General features: G+C 31.0%; 2 protein-coding genes and 1 pseudogene across 3 annotated transcripts; 1 reads left to right on the top strand and 2 right to left on the bottom strand.

Moving 5' to 3' along the window:
- Positions 1-258: 258 nt before the first annotated feature.
- LOC146886549 (U4 spliceosomal RNA) lies at positions 259-401 on the bottom strand (annotated as a pseudogene).
- A 2,210-nt stretch (positions 402-2,611) lies between these two features.
- LOC114183903 (putative leucine-rich repeat receptor-like protein kinase At2g19210) lies at positions 2,612-7,269 on the bottom strand. 2 transcript variants are annotated; one of them, XM_028071078.2, is made up of 13 exons: positions 7,005-7,269; positions 6,291-6,837; positions 5,651-6,126; positions 5,348-5,498; positions 5,199-5,270; positions 4,951-5,019; positions 4,793-4,873; positions 4,510-4,661; positions 4,056-4,279; positions 3,840-3,966; positions 3,667-3,732; positions 3,396-3,585; positions 2,612-3,294 (listed from the first exon to the last, which is right to left on the bottom strand). In XM_028071078.2, exons 1-13 carry the CDS (start codon positions 7,162-7,164, stop codon positions 2,898-2,900), a joined length of 2,712 nt encoding a protein of 903 aa, XP_027926879.2. In that variant the 5' UTR covers positions 7,165-7,269; the 3' UTR covers positions 2,612-2,897. The 2 variants fall into 2 exon arrangements, with proteins under 2 accessions (XP_027926879.2, XP_027926880.2); XM_028071079.2 differs by having other exon boundaries at positions 3,667-3,729.
- A 2,592-nt stretch (positions 7,270-9,861) lies between these two features.
- LOC114185309 (LRR receptor-like serine/threonine-protein kinase IOS1) lies at positions 9,862-14,812 on the top strand. The gene is made up of 13 exons (XM_085673715.1): positions 9,862-10,025; positions 10,156-10,687; positions 10,948-11,423; positions 11,528-11,666; positions 11,747-11,818; positions 12,019-12,090; positions 12,165-12,245; positions 12,898-13,052; positions 13,166-13,413; positions 13,499-13,625; positions 13,812-13,880; positions 13,974-14,163; positions 14,285-14,812. Exons 1-13 carry the CDS (start codon positions 9,935-9,937, stop codon positions 14,685-14,687), a joined length of 2,655 nt encoding a protein of 884 aa, XP_085529841.1. The 5' UTR covers positions 9,862-9,934; the 3' UTR covers positions 14,688-14,812.
- The last annotated feature ends 546 nt before the right edge of the window (positions 14,813-15,358 follow it).

The following is a 15,358-nucleotide window of genomic DNA, read 5'->3' as shown; positions in this document are numbered from 1 at the left end:
TCGATTGTGTAAATGGTTATATAAATTTATCAAACAAAGAAACATGTTATAACTTCTTTTTTGCATAATTATTTATATTTTATAATTTTAAATTTTCTCACAAATAATTGTTATATATTTTAAATTTTAAACACCACTTTTAAAGAGTCATGAAACATTTGATATAAAAATTATCTTATAAAAAAAAATTATCAAACATTCAGTTTCTATTGTTTTAAAATTAATTGTTTCAACTAATAAATATAGGACTTTACCCCTAACCCTAAGGGAGCCCTTCCAGAAATTCTCGAAGGCCTAAGATAAACCAAGGCCCAAGAAGGGGTTTGGAAATAGTTTTCAACCAGCAATAGACGCACCTCGGTTAGAACCTCACCAGCTGCGTCATTGCCCCAAGTAGAGATGGCAAATAAACCCGTCCCCGTGGGTATTGCCCGAACCCGTCCCCGTTTTGACGGGGAATCCCCGCATTGACTGGGTATGGGTATGGGTATGGAGAATCCCCGACTTTTTCAGTTGGGTATGGGGATGGGTATGGGGATGTACATATACCCGCCATAATACCCGTCCCCGCCATATCTTCATTCTCGTTTAAATTATTAAAATATTCACAATTAATCAAGTAACACACATATATATATATATATATATATATATATATATATATATATTCTACTTTTTATTTCTTTTAATTATTTCATTTGTCATTAAACTCATTCTCATCTCCAATATATCTTTTATCTTATCATAACCTTTATGTAATTATGTTAAAATAATGTATGTTAATAAAAAAAATTATGCCTTACATTTGAATATTTATATTATTTTTTAATATTTTTATTTATTATAAATTTTCCTTTCACATGAGAATGTTTATACTCTCAATTTAAGGTAATATAAAAAAAATTCTTTACTTATTATTATTATTATTATTAATTTTTGTTTAATTTGAAGAACTCTTTTGTTTCATTAAAGTAATTTTCGTTATTTTTCAACCATTAAGTATATATGTTGATATTTGAAAAGTTTTCTTAGTTCTCTGAGATATTTTTCGTCTTATCATACCTTAGTTATACATTTGATTTCTTTTGTGATTTTTTTCGATAGTCTCTCAAATTATTTCTAAAACACACATTTGTTAGTTTTTTAATATTTTTATTTATTGTTTTTATTTTCATCATGTAGAATAATATATCATAATGTAATTGTTTCACTTTAAATTCTGTTTGAAGTGGTTAAAATTATATATATATATATATATATATATATATATATATATATATATAATGATATTTAGGAATAGTATATGATAATTCACTACAAGAAAAAATGAAATGGTGACTGATTTAGTCAGTAACCCATATCAGTCACTATTTTTCGTCATTGGTGGTAGTAGTTGATTTATTGTCTAAATTAGTGACTGATTCAATGATCGAATCGGTACTTGATTTAGTGACCAATTTAATTACTAATTTATTTGTAATTTAATGATAAATTTTTTGGTCACTAATGATATTTCTATTTATTTTTAACCACTTCAAACATAATTTAATAATTAGTTCTCTAAGGTTTTTTTCATTTTATCATACCTTAATTATACATTTGATTTCCTTTGTGCGATTTCTTTCGATAGTCTCTCAAATTATTTCTAAAACACACATTTGTTAGTTTTTTAATATTTTTATTTATTGTTTATTTTCATCATGTAGAATAAAATATTTCGATATATTCTATCTAATTATTTGTTATTTTATAACTCACTATTAATCATACTGTAATTTTTTTTACTTTAATTGTATAAATAACTTTTATTTACTACAATATAAAAATTTAATGTAATTTCTATGAATATTTTTTTGTCACTATGCAACATATATTGAAGTTCAAAAGATACAAAATCTATGTCAAAATTTTATTATTATGTTTATTATTTGTTTTTTGTGTTATTTTGATCAAGTGATGTATTATAACTTTTTATTAGTGTATAAAAAAGAGATTCATTATAATTTAAAAAATTGAAGTAAACAAATATTTAAAATATATTTTAATTTGAATATTTGTTCTTTGTGTCATTTTGATCAAGTGATATATTATAACTTTTATTAGTGTATAAAAAAGAGATTCATTAGAATTTAAAAAATTGAAGTAAACAAACATTTAAAATATATTTTAATTTGAATATTTGTTTTCCTTTTATACTTTTTTGAAATATTTTTTAATTTTATCAACTAAGTTCATTAATGTTGTAGTTTGCAAATTTAATAAATGTTTTGGTTCACATGAAATTTTATTTGGTATTCTAATATAAAATATAAACAATTATAATTTATTTTAATGTATTTGGCATCGAAGAAAATCCTCCTAATATTAAATATTTCATAATATTATGTTTTCTTTACCGTAATATTTTTTCTTTTTAGGTATGGGGATGAATTTTTTATGCGGGGATGGGTATGGGATAGTGAAACCCGTCCCCGCCCCGTTGCCATCCCTAGTCCCAAGCGCAAAGATACTTTACACATCTGTCTGACTAGTGATTTATTAGCATTTGTCAGTATCAACAAATATTCATTTCCTATGTGGGACTTCGCCAATGTACCGGTGGGTTGCTAGATTATTTTCAACTTGCTGACTTGATCAGCTATCCCAGTTATTCATAGCAGCATTCCTTCTGTTTTTTACATCCTCACCAAAAAGAAAAAATATATCACATCCAATCGTTACATTTTTCACACACACAGATTTGTCTTTCTTTCTAAGCAGTATGTATGCCTTTTATTTTAGAGGGATACTGGATTTATTCTATTGTAAATCCACAAGACTATATATAGTTGGAGGTTGAAAAAAAATTAGAAAACTAAAAATAATAGAAAGAAAACTAGAAAACACATTCTTGATCATTATCTTGCATCTGGGCCCCAATGAGCTTCAAGATCAACAACGTTCATTTCAATGGAGTTGACGCCTTCTTGTTCTCTACTCGCTTCCATTTTTAAGGACTCTTTCAGTTCAGCGACAACGTAATTCATTGATGGTCTTTGGATAGAGATTGAAGGCACACAAGCCACTGCTGCCTCCAAGGCCTTCCACATAGAACCAAAGTCAAAATCTCTTTGCATCTTTGGATCAACAATTTGTTGTATATCTCCCCTTTCAAGAAACTGGTTAACCCATTGCACAATGTGAGTGTTCTGATGACCTTTTATTATAGCTGGCTGCCCGGTAATTAGCTCCAAAAGCACAATGCCAAAACTATAAACGTCGCTTTTTTCAGTCAGCCTGCTGGATATGTAGTATCTGTAAAAGCAAACTCAAAAGGGTTGAAAAAGATATGTTCAACTTGAAACCTCCTTGTAAATATAAAAGAAACTGCATCATGTTTGTTTGATAGAACTTACTCTGGATCAAGATATCCAAACGTGCCAATAACTACAGTTGATACGTGACTTTCATTTTCAGCGGAGAAAAATTTTGAGAAACCAAAATCAGCTACTTTTGCTTGCATTTTCTCATTCAGTAAAATGTTTGCAGTCTTTATGTCTCTATGGACTATTGGTGGCTTGCAACCGTGATGCAAGTACTCGATACCTAGAAGTACAAGTTCCAATACAGTAATTCAGCATCCTTTAATCACAGCAAAGTGAGGAATGTGCAAATCAAAGTACTAACCTTGAGCAGCATCAACTGCTATCTGAATCCTCTGTCTCCAACTCAATGGTTCTCTCCTAGGATCTACTCAGACACAAAAATAGAGCATAGTTTCTTGTTTACTTGAATGTAGTCATTGATCAAGTAACTATGCAATGCAATCATGAAATGAACGGGGAAACAAATTTGTATACCTGAAAGATACTCTTCCAAGTTACCATTAGTCATGTATTCATAAATGATGGCTGTGCGTCCAACTTCATTACAGTATCCAAGAAAGGAAGCTAAGTTCTTATGATGCACACGCATTAAGAGCTGAGCCTGCAAATACGTGGAAGCAAGCCATCTTAGTTATAACATTCTTTAAATTCAAGATATGCCATCCTAGATTTCTATGGTGATAAGCTTGCCTCTGTCTGAAACTGCTGAGATCCTTGAGGAGATTTAGAAGAGAGCATTTTGACAGCAGCTTGTGTGCCATCCTGTAAGTAACCAAGATAAACAATTCCATACCCTCCCTTCCCAATTGTTTTGTCAAAGTTATTGGTTATAGTCATTATCTGAGAGTACGAGAACTGTTTGTTGTTTGTCTTCAGCACAACTTCTTCGTTTGATCTCACAGCTTGCTTTGAGGCTAAACAGAGTAAACATAATTTATGATCATCAGAAAGTCATCTTTATTATACACTGCAAGTTAAATATGTGATTTTTTCGTTTTTATTAAATACATTATTTCTTTGTCATTTGAAGTGAAAAAATAATAGTTTGTTCTTTGGACAAAAGGAGTTTAACGCATTTTGAAGTCAATGATTGTGAGAGCCTCAGTTTAGCTTCAAAGTAAGACTATTTTATCTATTTTCAGACCTGTTTCTTTGTTGCGTCTCCTCCAAATGATAGTCAGCACAATACCCAATACAATGAGAAAGACTACAGCTGAAAGAATGCCTGCTACAAGTGGAACAATATTGTTTTTCTTCTCTTCACATGGGCCTATCGGGCAGAGATCCGGATCCACACTATGGTCATAACAATTTTGTTTCAAGAGATTGAAGAAGAAAAGAAAAATAAAGAAGTTACAAGAAAAGGTAGGTTCACTTCCGTGAAGCTTAGGTCAGTGAGAAACTTATTATTTCAAACCAAAACAAACCTCAACATAAGGGAACCATTATTTGATCTTTCCATGAGAAGTTGAGGAATTTCACCCGAGAGTCTGTTCCCTGATAAATTGCTGCTAAGATAGCATATGTCAGATGACTATTTTGATTTCCACTGACAAATATAGATACTGAAATCTCCATAACTTACAGAGTTTTTAAGTATTGCAGCTTTGAAAAATCAGGCAGTGATCCTGTTAAGCTATTGTTTGATAAATCCCTGAAAAACAAAGCATTGTTTTTATGTTAAACTAAAATTATGGTAGACTAATAGTTGTTGTCTAAGGAATCCATGTTAAATGCTAAGTACAACTTTAAGAAGAAATATATATCATATTTTCCAACCCCTTTTTGGGAAGGAACAGAATTTACTCATCCTGTTGTCAAATTAACACTTACAAGAATTCCAAGAATTTGAGTTCCAAAAAAGAATCAATTATGGGGCCATCTAATCCACTGGACGCTAGGTTTCTGCATGAAGTTCAAATAAATTTTGGTCTGCGGTGATTTAAACAATGCAAATTCCAATTTTGGAAAACAGAACTTACAACGCAGTTATTGTTGGTGGTTCATATCCATTATTGCTGCAGTTTATACCATTCCAAGAGTATTTCAACGGTGCACAAGGGTCTCCTTGCCAAGATTTACCCAACGACGACATCAACTTGTAATATGATTTGATGGACATGATAGCCTTAACTATAATTCTCACAAGCATATAATGTCAATGTCTGTTACTTCGTTAACGAATTTTTCTGACTTATTTATACTTTTACTACCTTTCTAACAGTTGTTACTGGTACTATAAAAAACAAAAGGAAATCAAAGAGAGGACAAGGAACAACACTAACCATCTTCTTGACCAGTAGGTTTTTGCAAGAATTCTTTAACAACATAAATCTCCATCGCATTTAGAATGGGAGGATGGGTGGAATTTGGTTTCTTGTACATAGAAAACTTGAGCTTGCTTCCCCTAATGGCCTGTTTACTTTCTACCGTAGTTGACAGCAAATGCTTGGGAGTCACAGATTCAGACAAAACTTTTCCATTCAGTGTAATGTCGAATACCCTGCTTTCGTTGTCCTTAAGCTTTTCAATTTCAGCAAAGTGCATGTAAACATATGAATCTGAAGTAGGATTTCCGGTGTCAAAATCAAATTCCAGAGAATCATTTTCATTTGTTGGTCTCAAAGCAGTTTTCATTACTGCTGCTGGAAGGTGATAAGCAGTATGGTTCAAGGAGTCAATGGGTTGGGAAGTACTGAGTGGTGTAGAATCTGGTAAGTTGTAAGGATACCACATTCGATCATAAGTATCTTCGTTAAATCTGCATGTTATCAAACAAAATTAAAAGCTAAACAAAGAAAGCTAAATGCGATTCTTGTATGGACAAATAGAATCTAAGTACCCGTGACTTGTAAAGAAATTAAACTTGTTTAACATATGTGGAAATGCTTGCATTGCATATGTAACAGATGAGTAAGTACTTACCTCACTATTTCATTGGTTATTGATCCAATGTCAAAACGTCTATATAGGGATAAGAGTTCAGAGTTTGTTCTGTAACTGGAATGATCAAAGTGCCTCACCTCCAGTGCTGATATAAAAGGAGTTCCCATATCAGTATTCAATAAACAAATATATAATTCATCCAAGGATGGCACATGTAAAATTTCCTTGATTACAACATGAGTGGCATTTTCAAACATCACAGAGTCCCAAAAATTGACCCCAACATAGAGATCAAACTGTGGCAGCTTGTTCAAGTCATCATAGTTTCCATACATAAAAGAAGCTCTTATCAAGTAAATAGTATTTCCGCCTTCTGGGTGTCGTAGTGTGTAGCAGTTTCTTTTATCCTCAGGGAAGCTTCTCACAGTAGTGAAAACTCTTTGGGGTATTTCAGAACTGAGCATGAGGGATATGTTTTTGCTTGTTCCAGTGCCAATAAACTGTGCATCTGAAGTGTAATGAATCTGAGTTTTCTCATCAGTGTAAGCCACTTCTTCTGCTATCCCACAGTCAATGGAAATAGAACCTACAATTGACACAAACTGACATCAGAAGAATACATGGATTGGATATAATAATAAAAAATTCAGCACTTTTTCTTTAACCCTTTCTTTTAGATTTAGTATTTAATAAGTACGTATAACTTTTCTGACAATTTTGTACAAGCTCAGAGCAGTAGAAGAAAATCCTCACCACTAACATCATCTAGTTTCCTTCTTCCTTGTTTGTGATGCATAGAGTTCTCCTCTGTGGCCAGAACTATGGACATTCCTGAAAATTCTGAAATGGTATATGCAAGGACACACCATAAGGTGAAGCTCCAAGCCCAATGGCATCTCCATTTTCCATCCATGAAATTTCATAAAGAGATCACCATTTGCTATTTGATATAAGCAGATATTATGGAACAATGTATATGGTTTGAGATTAGAAGAAAATGATAAGTCATATATGATAAAGTCTTATGGAGTAGTTGGAAAATTTATTTAGGAAGATATTTATGTTACCACGCAGGTTGATGTTTAAACTTTGAAGTGCATTAAGTTCGTGGACCCGAAACAATTCAGGATCAATGAGTAGAAGTTACCAGTTTGGCGGGGAAAAAGTTTTAGTGAAATTGGGTGCAGTCACCAAAATAACGTTTCAAGATATGCCTTGTGAGATGCTGACATACTAGAAAACAGTCAATAAAGGGCGAGAGAATTAGATCCTTCATTAATACTCAATGAAGGCAATTAGAACAATGTATACACGTGACATCATTTTATAGGAAAAAGAAAACAGGGTGAGGTTTTTATAGGCATCTATAAAGTTTTATTACTATTATTATACTTCGAAATCCCGACTAAGATAAAATATAAGATGAATTAAAAATATATACTCGACTAAGATAAATTTAAAATATATAGGTAAATGAATATAAATTTACTCTTATAAATCGATTTTGTTAATTCGAGTTAGATTTAAAATTTATTTTTTTATAAATATAAAAGAAACTAAATATTTATCTCTTGAAAATAAGATTTTATATTAAGTTTCATGTATGAAAAGATTATAGTTAAATCTGACAAAGTTTTCACCAGAGCAGAGAAATTTGGAAGGTTAATCAAAATTTTATCCTTAACAAGTAAAATTTCTAAGCGGATATTTTAGAATTACAATTAAAATATTTTAAATTCTTTTTCTTCTCCTATCCAAAAATGAGTTGGAGTTAAGTCTACGCTAGAATCCTATATTATATTATGTATGAATGAGAAAGATTCCCTATTACTTTAAAGTTTTAAATTGAGTGTGGGTATTATTGTTTTATGATTAACTTTTATTTATTAATGAATATTTTCTCCATGTTTATCTTCCCATTTAAAAATTAAACCAAATAAAAGAAGTCTAAAAGTAGTTGAAAAAATATTAAACTATTGATAAAAAATTATGATGCACCAATACTTTTCAATGAAGTATTTGATTTATAAGATTGTAGTACAATACAAGAAAATATTTGAAGAATGATCAATTTTAGAGACAAAAAATAATTAGTCATTATATAGTGACCAATTAAAGACCAATTTAAAAATTAAAATTTATTGACAACTAAAACAATTCCAAAACATTATAATTAGTCTCTAAATTGATAATTAAAATAGTTTTTTATCATGAATTGGTTTATAAATTTGTCACTAACATTAACTACTAAGGTTTTGACTACCAAAATAATTGGTTTCTAGATTGGTCACTAACATTAGTTAACCAAAATAATTTATCTCTAAATTAGTCTCTAATGAGGAGATGGGTCTCTAACATATCTTTTGTTACTAAAATTGGTCATTATTAGGGAGTTTTCTTATAATATTACTTTTACAATTACAATAATTTATATTTTTTTATGTTAACAACTTTAGTACATATATCATATATTTATTATATTTTTAAGAATTATTGTACACTTTTCAATATTCATATTTATCACGTATGGTATCCTAATATTTTCAAAATAAACGTATCGACATGTCAGATACGTGTCGTATCCGATACACGTGTCGTATTCGATACACATATCGTATATATGCATCACACATAAAAAAAAAATTAAAAAACTAATGAATACTCAGAAGTTATCCATAATATGAAGTTCAGTGAAACCTTTCAGTTTGGTTTTAAAACAATTTTATTCTCAAAAATGCAAATTACAGAGACCGAAACTGTGAGATGTCATTGCCAAGTAGGACCAGTGACTTAATACGATGTGGACAACTATAAATAAATATCATATTTGCATTCACACAAGCTGATAATAATAATTATATGTATAATTTATTTTAGATGAAATTGTATGCATGTTTTATGCGTTTCTTTTTCAGTTCAATTTAGAAATTCACTTCACTAATTATGAGAAAATATTGACATTAAAATCATTTTTTTTGGTAGAAATTACAAACACCTTTTACAAAAATAAAATGTTTTTTAATAAATAAAACTATTGTAAATAATAAAATTCTCATTTTGCTTAAGTACTTTAACAAAATGTATATCTTATATGTACTTTAACATATTTATCACCTAAGCTTCACATATCCAATCTTAACTACTTCTTTCAGTAACATGGGACCAAAAAAGTTACATGATCAGAATAAGATTTACTATACTCTACTTCTGGTTTACATGTGTGTTTATATATAAACATATTTTCATATTTTTAATCATCAAATATTTTAAAAAATTATAATAATATAAATTTCAAATCAAAATATCAAATATGAATCGGATAAATGTGATACAATTATAAAATATTTTACAATTTTACATAAATATGACAATCAAAATATCGTTAAATTTTGTAAATATTAATAAAATAAAGTTGTTAAAGTTAAAAAATATTTTCTCAAATTTATAAAAACAAAATAAATATTAAAGTTTAAAAGTATTTAAATATTTTTAGAACTGTTGCCTTTTTTTATTTACCAGGATATAGCATACTGTACACTTTAATTACATAGATATATGACTTTTAAAATAGATGAGGAATCTGACCGTAGTTTTACTCTCATAAACATTAATTTCTGAAAAAAAAAATAAACGCCTTCTCTGCAAGCTAACCACGATTCTTTCTCAGGTAAAAGTTTCAAAATATGGGGCTGGTGTATCTGTCACCCTGCAGAATGTTGACTTTCTTCATTTGTTTTCTGGGTGGTTTACTTATTCAAGCTCAGCACCAAGCAGGTTTGATAAAGGATAACATGAATTTCATTTTTCTTTTGTCTAATATTAAGAACTTCATTATATCATAATCTAGCAAAATTTAGCTGAAGTCTCAAGTCCCATTATTCATAAGCATATTTTTATGTTGTAGAATTCATCAGCATAGATTGTGGAGCTCCTGCAGATGTGAGATATACTGAAAGGCACACAGGCATAGATTACTCTTCAGATGCAAATTTGATAAATACTGGTGTGAGTAAGTCAGTAGCATCTGAGTTCAAAGAAAAGCATCAACAACAGATGTGGACTGTGAGAAGCTTCCCGGAAGGAAAAAGGAACTGCTACAAAATAAACATCACAAGAGACTCTAAGTATCTCATCCGGACTTGTTATTTGTACGGAAATTATGATGGGCTGAATAAGACACCACAGTTTGATACTCATCTCGGGGCTAACTGGTGGCATACTGTGACTCTATCTAATGCATCCACTCCTCAAGCCTTTGAGATCATACATGTAACGTCACAAGATTATGTACAAATCTGTCTGGTTGACACGGGCTATGGAACACCATTTATATCTGCCATAGAATTCAGAACTTTGCCAAATAATATTTATGTCACTCAATTTGGCTCATTGGAAACTTACTACCGGTGGGATTTAGGTTCAAACCAAAGCTACAGGTGAGCTCATGTTGGGATAACATATCCAAGTGTGAGTTTATTGAATAAAAGATAAAAAAAGTTGAACATTATATAAAAAAAAATTCATAACCTCATTATTTTAAGATTTTGAATTGGAGGTAGTGTAAAATCTTTGACTGTGCTAATGTCTAACTAGTGTTATACTTATCGGGTGTCCTCTTTCAAGTTGAATTAAATATGTTGCATTAAATGGTGTATTGGATATTAACTGCACCTATTTTCTACTTAATTTTTCACAGGTACCAATATGATGATTTAGATCGTTTCTGGTATGACAAATTTGGTGACAGCAAAGATTGGTCACAATTAAGTGTTTCTATTCCTGCCGAGTCATTAGGGCAGAATGATTACAAACCGCCCGCAATTGTGATGAGCACCGCAGTTACACCAGCAAATGCTAGTGCTCCACTGCTAATAAGTTGGGAGCCAGAAAATGAAACTGACCAATTCTATGTCTACATGCACTTCACGGAATTGTTCACCACGAATCAGACAAGACGATTCAACATCATGAGGAACGCTGAATCATGGTTTTCAGATTGTTCTCCAGAGTACCGACGTGTGCTTACTATATATACGCAGTCAGCCATCAGCGGAAAAGCAATTAACTTTTCACTGGAAAGGACCGAAAGTTCTACCCTGCCTCCCATCATTAGTGCCGTTGAAATTTACAGAGTACAAGAATTTCATCAATCTGATACACTCCAAGGAGATGGTAAGTCGCGAAACTATCGTATTTTAAATCCATTTCTTTTGTATACGTTGTTGTACATGATCTTAACCACCTTTTACAATTTTTTGTTATCATTTCAAACATAGTTGATGCCATTACTACCATAAAGTCAGTTTATGGAGTGAAAAGAGATTGGCAAGGTGATCCATGCGCGCCTGCAGCCTACTTGTGGAATGGTCTCAACTGTACTTACGGTGACAATGAGTTACCAAGAATCACAACTTTGTAAGTCATGTTGCCAAATTATTGTTATAGGTTTATAACACTGAGAGATATCGTATATAATTATTCATTGAGCAAAACAGGAATTTATCATCAAGTGGATTATCAGGAAAGATTGACCCTTCAATCTCAAAGCTCACCATGTTGGAGAAGCTGTGAGTTTGTTTTTTTTTTTTTTTTTCTTTTATTTCACCCGATTCAAAGATAGATCAGACAAGAAAAATATCTTGTTTAAAACTTTTTGTTCTTTCTTATGTACTTATGATGTATGAAGAATCGACATGTATTCTGCCTCAAAAATAGATGAGTCAAGATTTAAACGTACTTGAAAAACTCTAAATTATTTGTTTTGTAGGGACTTATCGAATAATAGCTTAAACGATGAGGTTCCTGATTTTTTGGCTGAGTTACAACACTTAAAGATCTTGTAAGTTACTGGTCCATTAATTGAAGTCAGAAAAGAGAAAATGATTATTTATTAATATTTTCTTGTTTTGGCAGAAACTTGGAGAAGAATAACCTCTCCGGTTCAATTCCGTCGGCACTTGTTGAAAAATCTAAGAAAGGTTCACTAACCCTAAGGTATATGAATCTTACTAAAAGTACTCATTCCTAACGTGGTTGCTTATAACGACGATTATTATAATTGATTACAATTCAAAGAAAGACTATTCTCAGTTATTATTTGACTTATCTTATTATACAAGTCTTTGTTTCTTTAAGTATTTAACAGAGCATATAGACAAAATATGCTATAAATTTTCTAACTTATTTTTAAGAATTCAGATGATAAGTCACTAAAATATTCCACAGCTTGTTTAAAATGAGTTTAACGGTCTATTTCTTCTACCATATGAAATCTTAAACTTTTTATTTAAATTTAACATAGTCCATATAAAAAGTATAGAATATTCAATATATAATTTTTTTAATAAAATTAAAAAAAAACTAAATTTATAAAACTTAAAACTTAATTAATTCTAACTATATTACATAATTTAAGAAAATTGAATAAAATAAACTTTTAAACTCGCTCATTGATGAAACCAAATATGGATCCAATCCGACCTTTTAAAAAACACCTGATCAAGTAATAGGTTATAATTAGACATTATGTTTTTAAGGGTGATCAAACTCAGATTTATCAGAGCCCCAGACTTGACATGATTAACTTTTACTCTACTTGCAAGGCTGCTTAAACTTTGAACATAAATCTTCTGTGATTTCCATGCAGTTTGGGTCAAAATCCATATATCTGTGAACATGGTCAATGCATCGAGAACAGACATAACATTGTTATGCCCTTGGTAGCATCAATATGCGGGGTTTTGATCCTTCTGGTGGCCGTGGCAGCTGTATTGTGGATCCTTAAGAGGAGAAAATCAAAAGGTGGGTGATGCAACAATGATAAAAGACTGATAACTTTTTTTTTTTTGATAATTTGCCAAACATATATTCAACTTTAACTGCGAGTTTCCTAACTATTGTACAATATCTAACAGCTTGGATGGTAGAAAAGGATCAAAGTGAGATCTCCCTGCAGTACACAGAACAAGATGACTCATTAAAGAAGTTCAAAAAAAAAAAATATTCATACTCTGATATCATTCAAATCACCAACAATTTCACTACAATTGTTGGTAAAGGAGGATTTGGAACAGTTTATCTGGGCTATATCGAAGACGCTCCAGTTGCTGTCAAAATGCTTTCCCCTTCATCATTTCGTGGTTATGAGCAATTTCAAGCAGAGGTAAATGATTAATCGCTTTGCATTTGGTTTTTCAGCTGAGTAATAAGTATATATGGCTAAAGATGGTTTTGGTTTTGATTTTCAGGTTAAACTTCTAATGAGAGTTCATCATAAAAATCTGACTTCCCTTATTGGTTACTGTAGTGAAGGAACCAATAAGAGTCTCATATACGAGTATATGGCTAATGGAAACTTAGAGGAACATCTCTCTGGTTAGTTCCCAAATAAAACGAAGTTCTTTTTAAAAATCTGTGCAAATCAATTTCCTAGTTAGTTTTTGCATTCCAGAATTCTGGATATGGTATTTTCATATATTGCCCAACTGTATGAGTTGTGTATGACTGACTTCTAGTAAACAAAAAAATCAGCACGTATAGAAAGTTAACATGTTCTTGCAGGCAAACACAGTAAATCAAAACTCTTGAGCTGGGAAGACAGACTGCATATAGCAGTGGACGCAGCCTTGGGTAAGAAAATAAACTTCAAATTATGCTTTTTGACAGTTTTGTGAACTCTCTTTTACTCTATCGTAACTTGTTTTTCCAAAAAATCTAATATAGGATTGGAGTATCTGCAAAATGGTTGCAAGCCACCTATAATACACAGGGACGTAAAATCTTCAAACATCTTGTTGACTGAAAACTTCCAAGCAAAATTATCAGATTTTGGTCTATCCAAAATTATCCCAGCTGATGGGAGATCACATGTGTCAACTGTTATAGCTGGTACTCCTGGTTATCTGGACCCTCAGTAAGTACTTGAATTACTGTCCATCCATTAATTTCTCGAAATGAGATTTTGAGATATCATCACATACATACACCGGCATAAAATAAATTGGGTTAATGTCATGATTTGTCTTGAATTGCAGCTATTACACATCCAATAGATTAACAGAGAAAAGTGATGTTTATAGCTTCGGAGTGGTTCTTTTGGAAATAATCACAGGCCAGCAGGTAATAGCAAGGAATGAAGAAAAGAGTCACATAATTGATTGGGTTAGATCCCTGGTTCCACTAGGAGATATCATGGCCATTGTTGACTCAAGGTTTGAAGGAGATTTTGACATTAACTCAGCCTGGAAAGCCGTGGAAATAGCAATAGCTTGTGTTTCTCTAAGTCCCAACGAAAGGCCAATTATGAGTGTGATAGTGTCTGACCTAAAGGAGACTTTAGCAACCGAAATAGCTCGAACAAAATATAACAGTGGTGCAAATTCATTTGAACCGCTCAATGTGAATCTGAGCACCCAACTCATTCCTCATGCTAGGTAAATTCAACTTGTTAAGGTGTGTTCGATGATGGAAAATTATATGAATAAGCCAACGCATACAATAACTTTTACTCTCTTCGTACCTTCTCCCAGAGATATTTGTATAAATGCTTCTTCGTTCCCTCACTTGTTGATTACCAAATAATGCATTTGAAAAAACCAGAGTTATTACTAGTTTCCTTTTTTCTTATATATAGTTTGATAAAATAAGTTGTCTTTCATGCTTCAAAAACTGCTGTAATTTTTGTTTTTCTTTAAATTAGATTTTGATCTTTGTACAAAGTAAAAATTTCAAAATTTGCCAACATACCTCGCGACTGCTTTGGTAAGATAGTGCTGTGTAAAGTATTCGGACAACTCTAAACAAGATGTCTAAACCAGAAGACGACGTACTGAGTATTGAATTTCTCTTTATAAAAAGATGACAGTTTTTAGGTTATATTTGACATATAATTCATTTTAAATAAAATTTTTTAATTTTATTTTTGACTCTTTACTTATTAGATATTTTTATATTTGTTATTATTTTATTTTTCATCGATATATTAAAAGACGTAATTATTAAAAAAAATTATATAATAATAAAATAAAAACTAAAAAATATTATGAAAAAAGATATATTATATTAAATATACAAAACACTTATCATATGAAAAGAATATTAACTATTAA

This window comes from Vigna unguiculata, chromosome 5 (genome assembly GCF_037176805.1).
Source record: "Vigna unguiculata cultivar grain cowpea cultivar isolate G323 ecotype 2 chromosome 5, ASM3717680v1, whole genome shotgun sequence".
NCBI lineage: Eukaryota > Viridiplantae > Streptophyta > Magnoliopsida > Fabales > Fabaceae > Vigna > Vigna unguiculata.
This window is presented reverse-complemented; position numbering and strand designations above follow the sequence as displayed.

What these genes read in the sequence shown, in the direction of transcription:
- LOC114183903 (XM_028071078.2), bottom strand. Translation starts at nt 7,164, where the DNA reads ATGGATGGAAAATGGAGATGCCATTGGGCTTGGAGCTTCACCTTATGG. An exon ending in GAAACTAGATGATGTTAGTG is followed by an intron (nt 6,838 to 7,004) that starts GTGAGGATTTTC and finishes TGTCAATTGTAG; the next exon opens with GTTCTATTTCCATTGACTGT. An exon ending in ATAACCAATGAAATAGTGAG is followed by an intron (nt 6,127 to 6,290) that starts GTAAGTACTTAC and finishes GATAACATGCAG; the next exon opens with ATTTAACGAAGATACTTATG.
- LOC114185309 (XM_085673715.1), top strand. Translation starts at nt 9,935, where the DNA reads ATGGGGCTGGTGTATCTGTCACCCTGCAGAATGTTGACTTTCTTCATT. An exon ending in TCAAGCTCAGCACCAAGCAG is followed by an intron (nt 10,026 to 10,155) that starts GTTTGATAAAGG and finishes TTTATGTTGTAG; the next exon opens with AATTCATCAGCATAGATTGT. An exon ending in ATGAGCAATTTCAAGCAGAG is followed by an intron (nt 13,414 to 13,498) that starts GTAAATGATTAA and finishes TTTGATTTTCAG; the next exon opens with GTTAAACTTCTAATGAGAGT.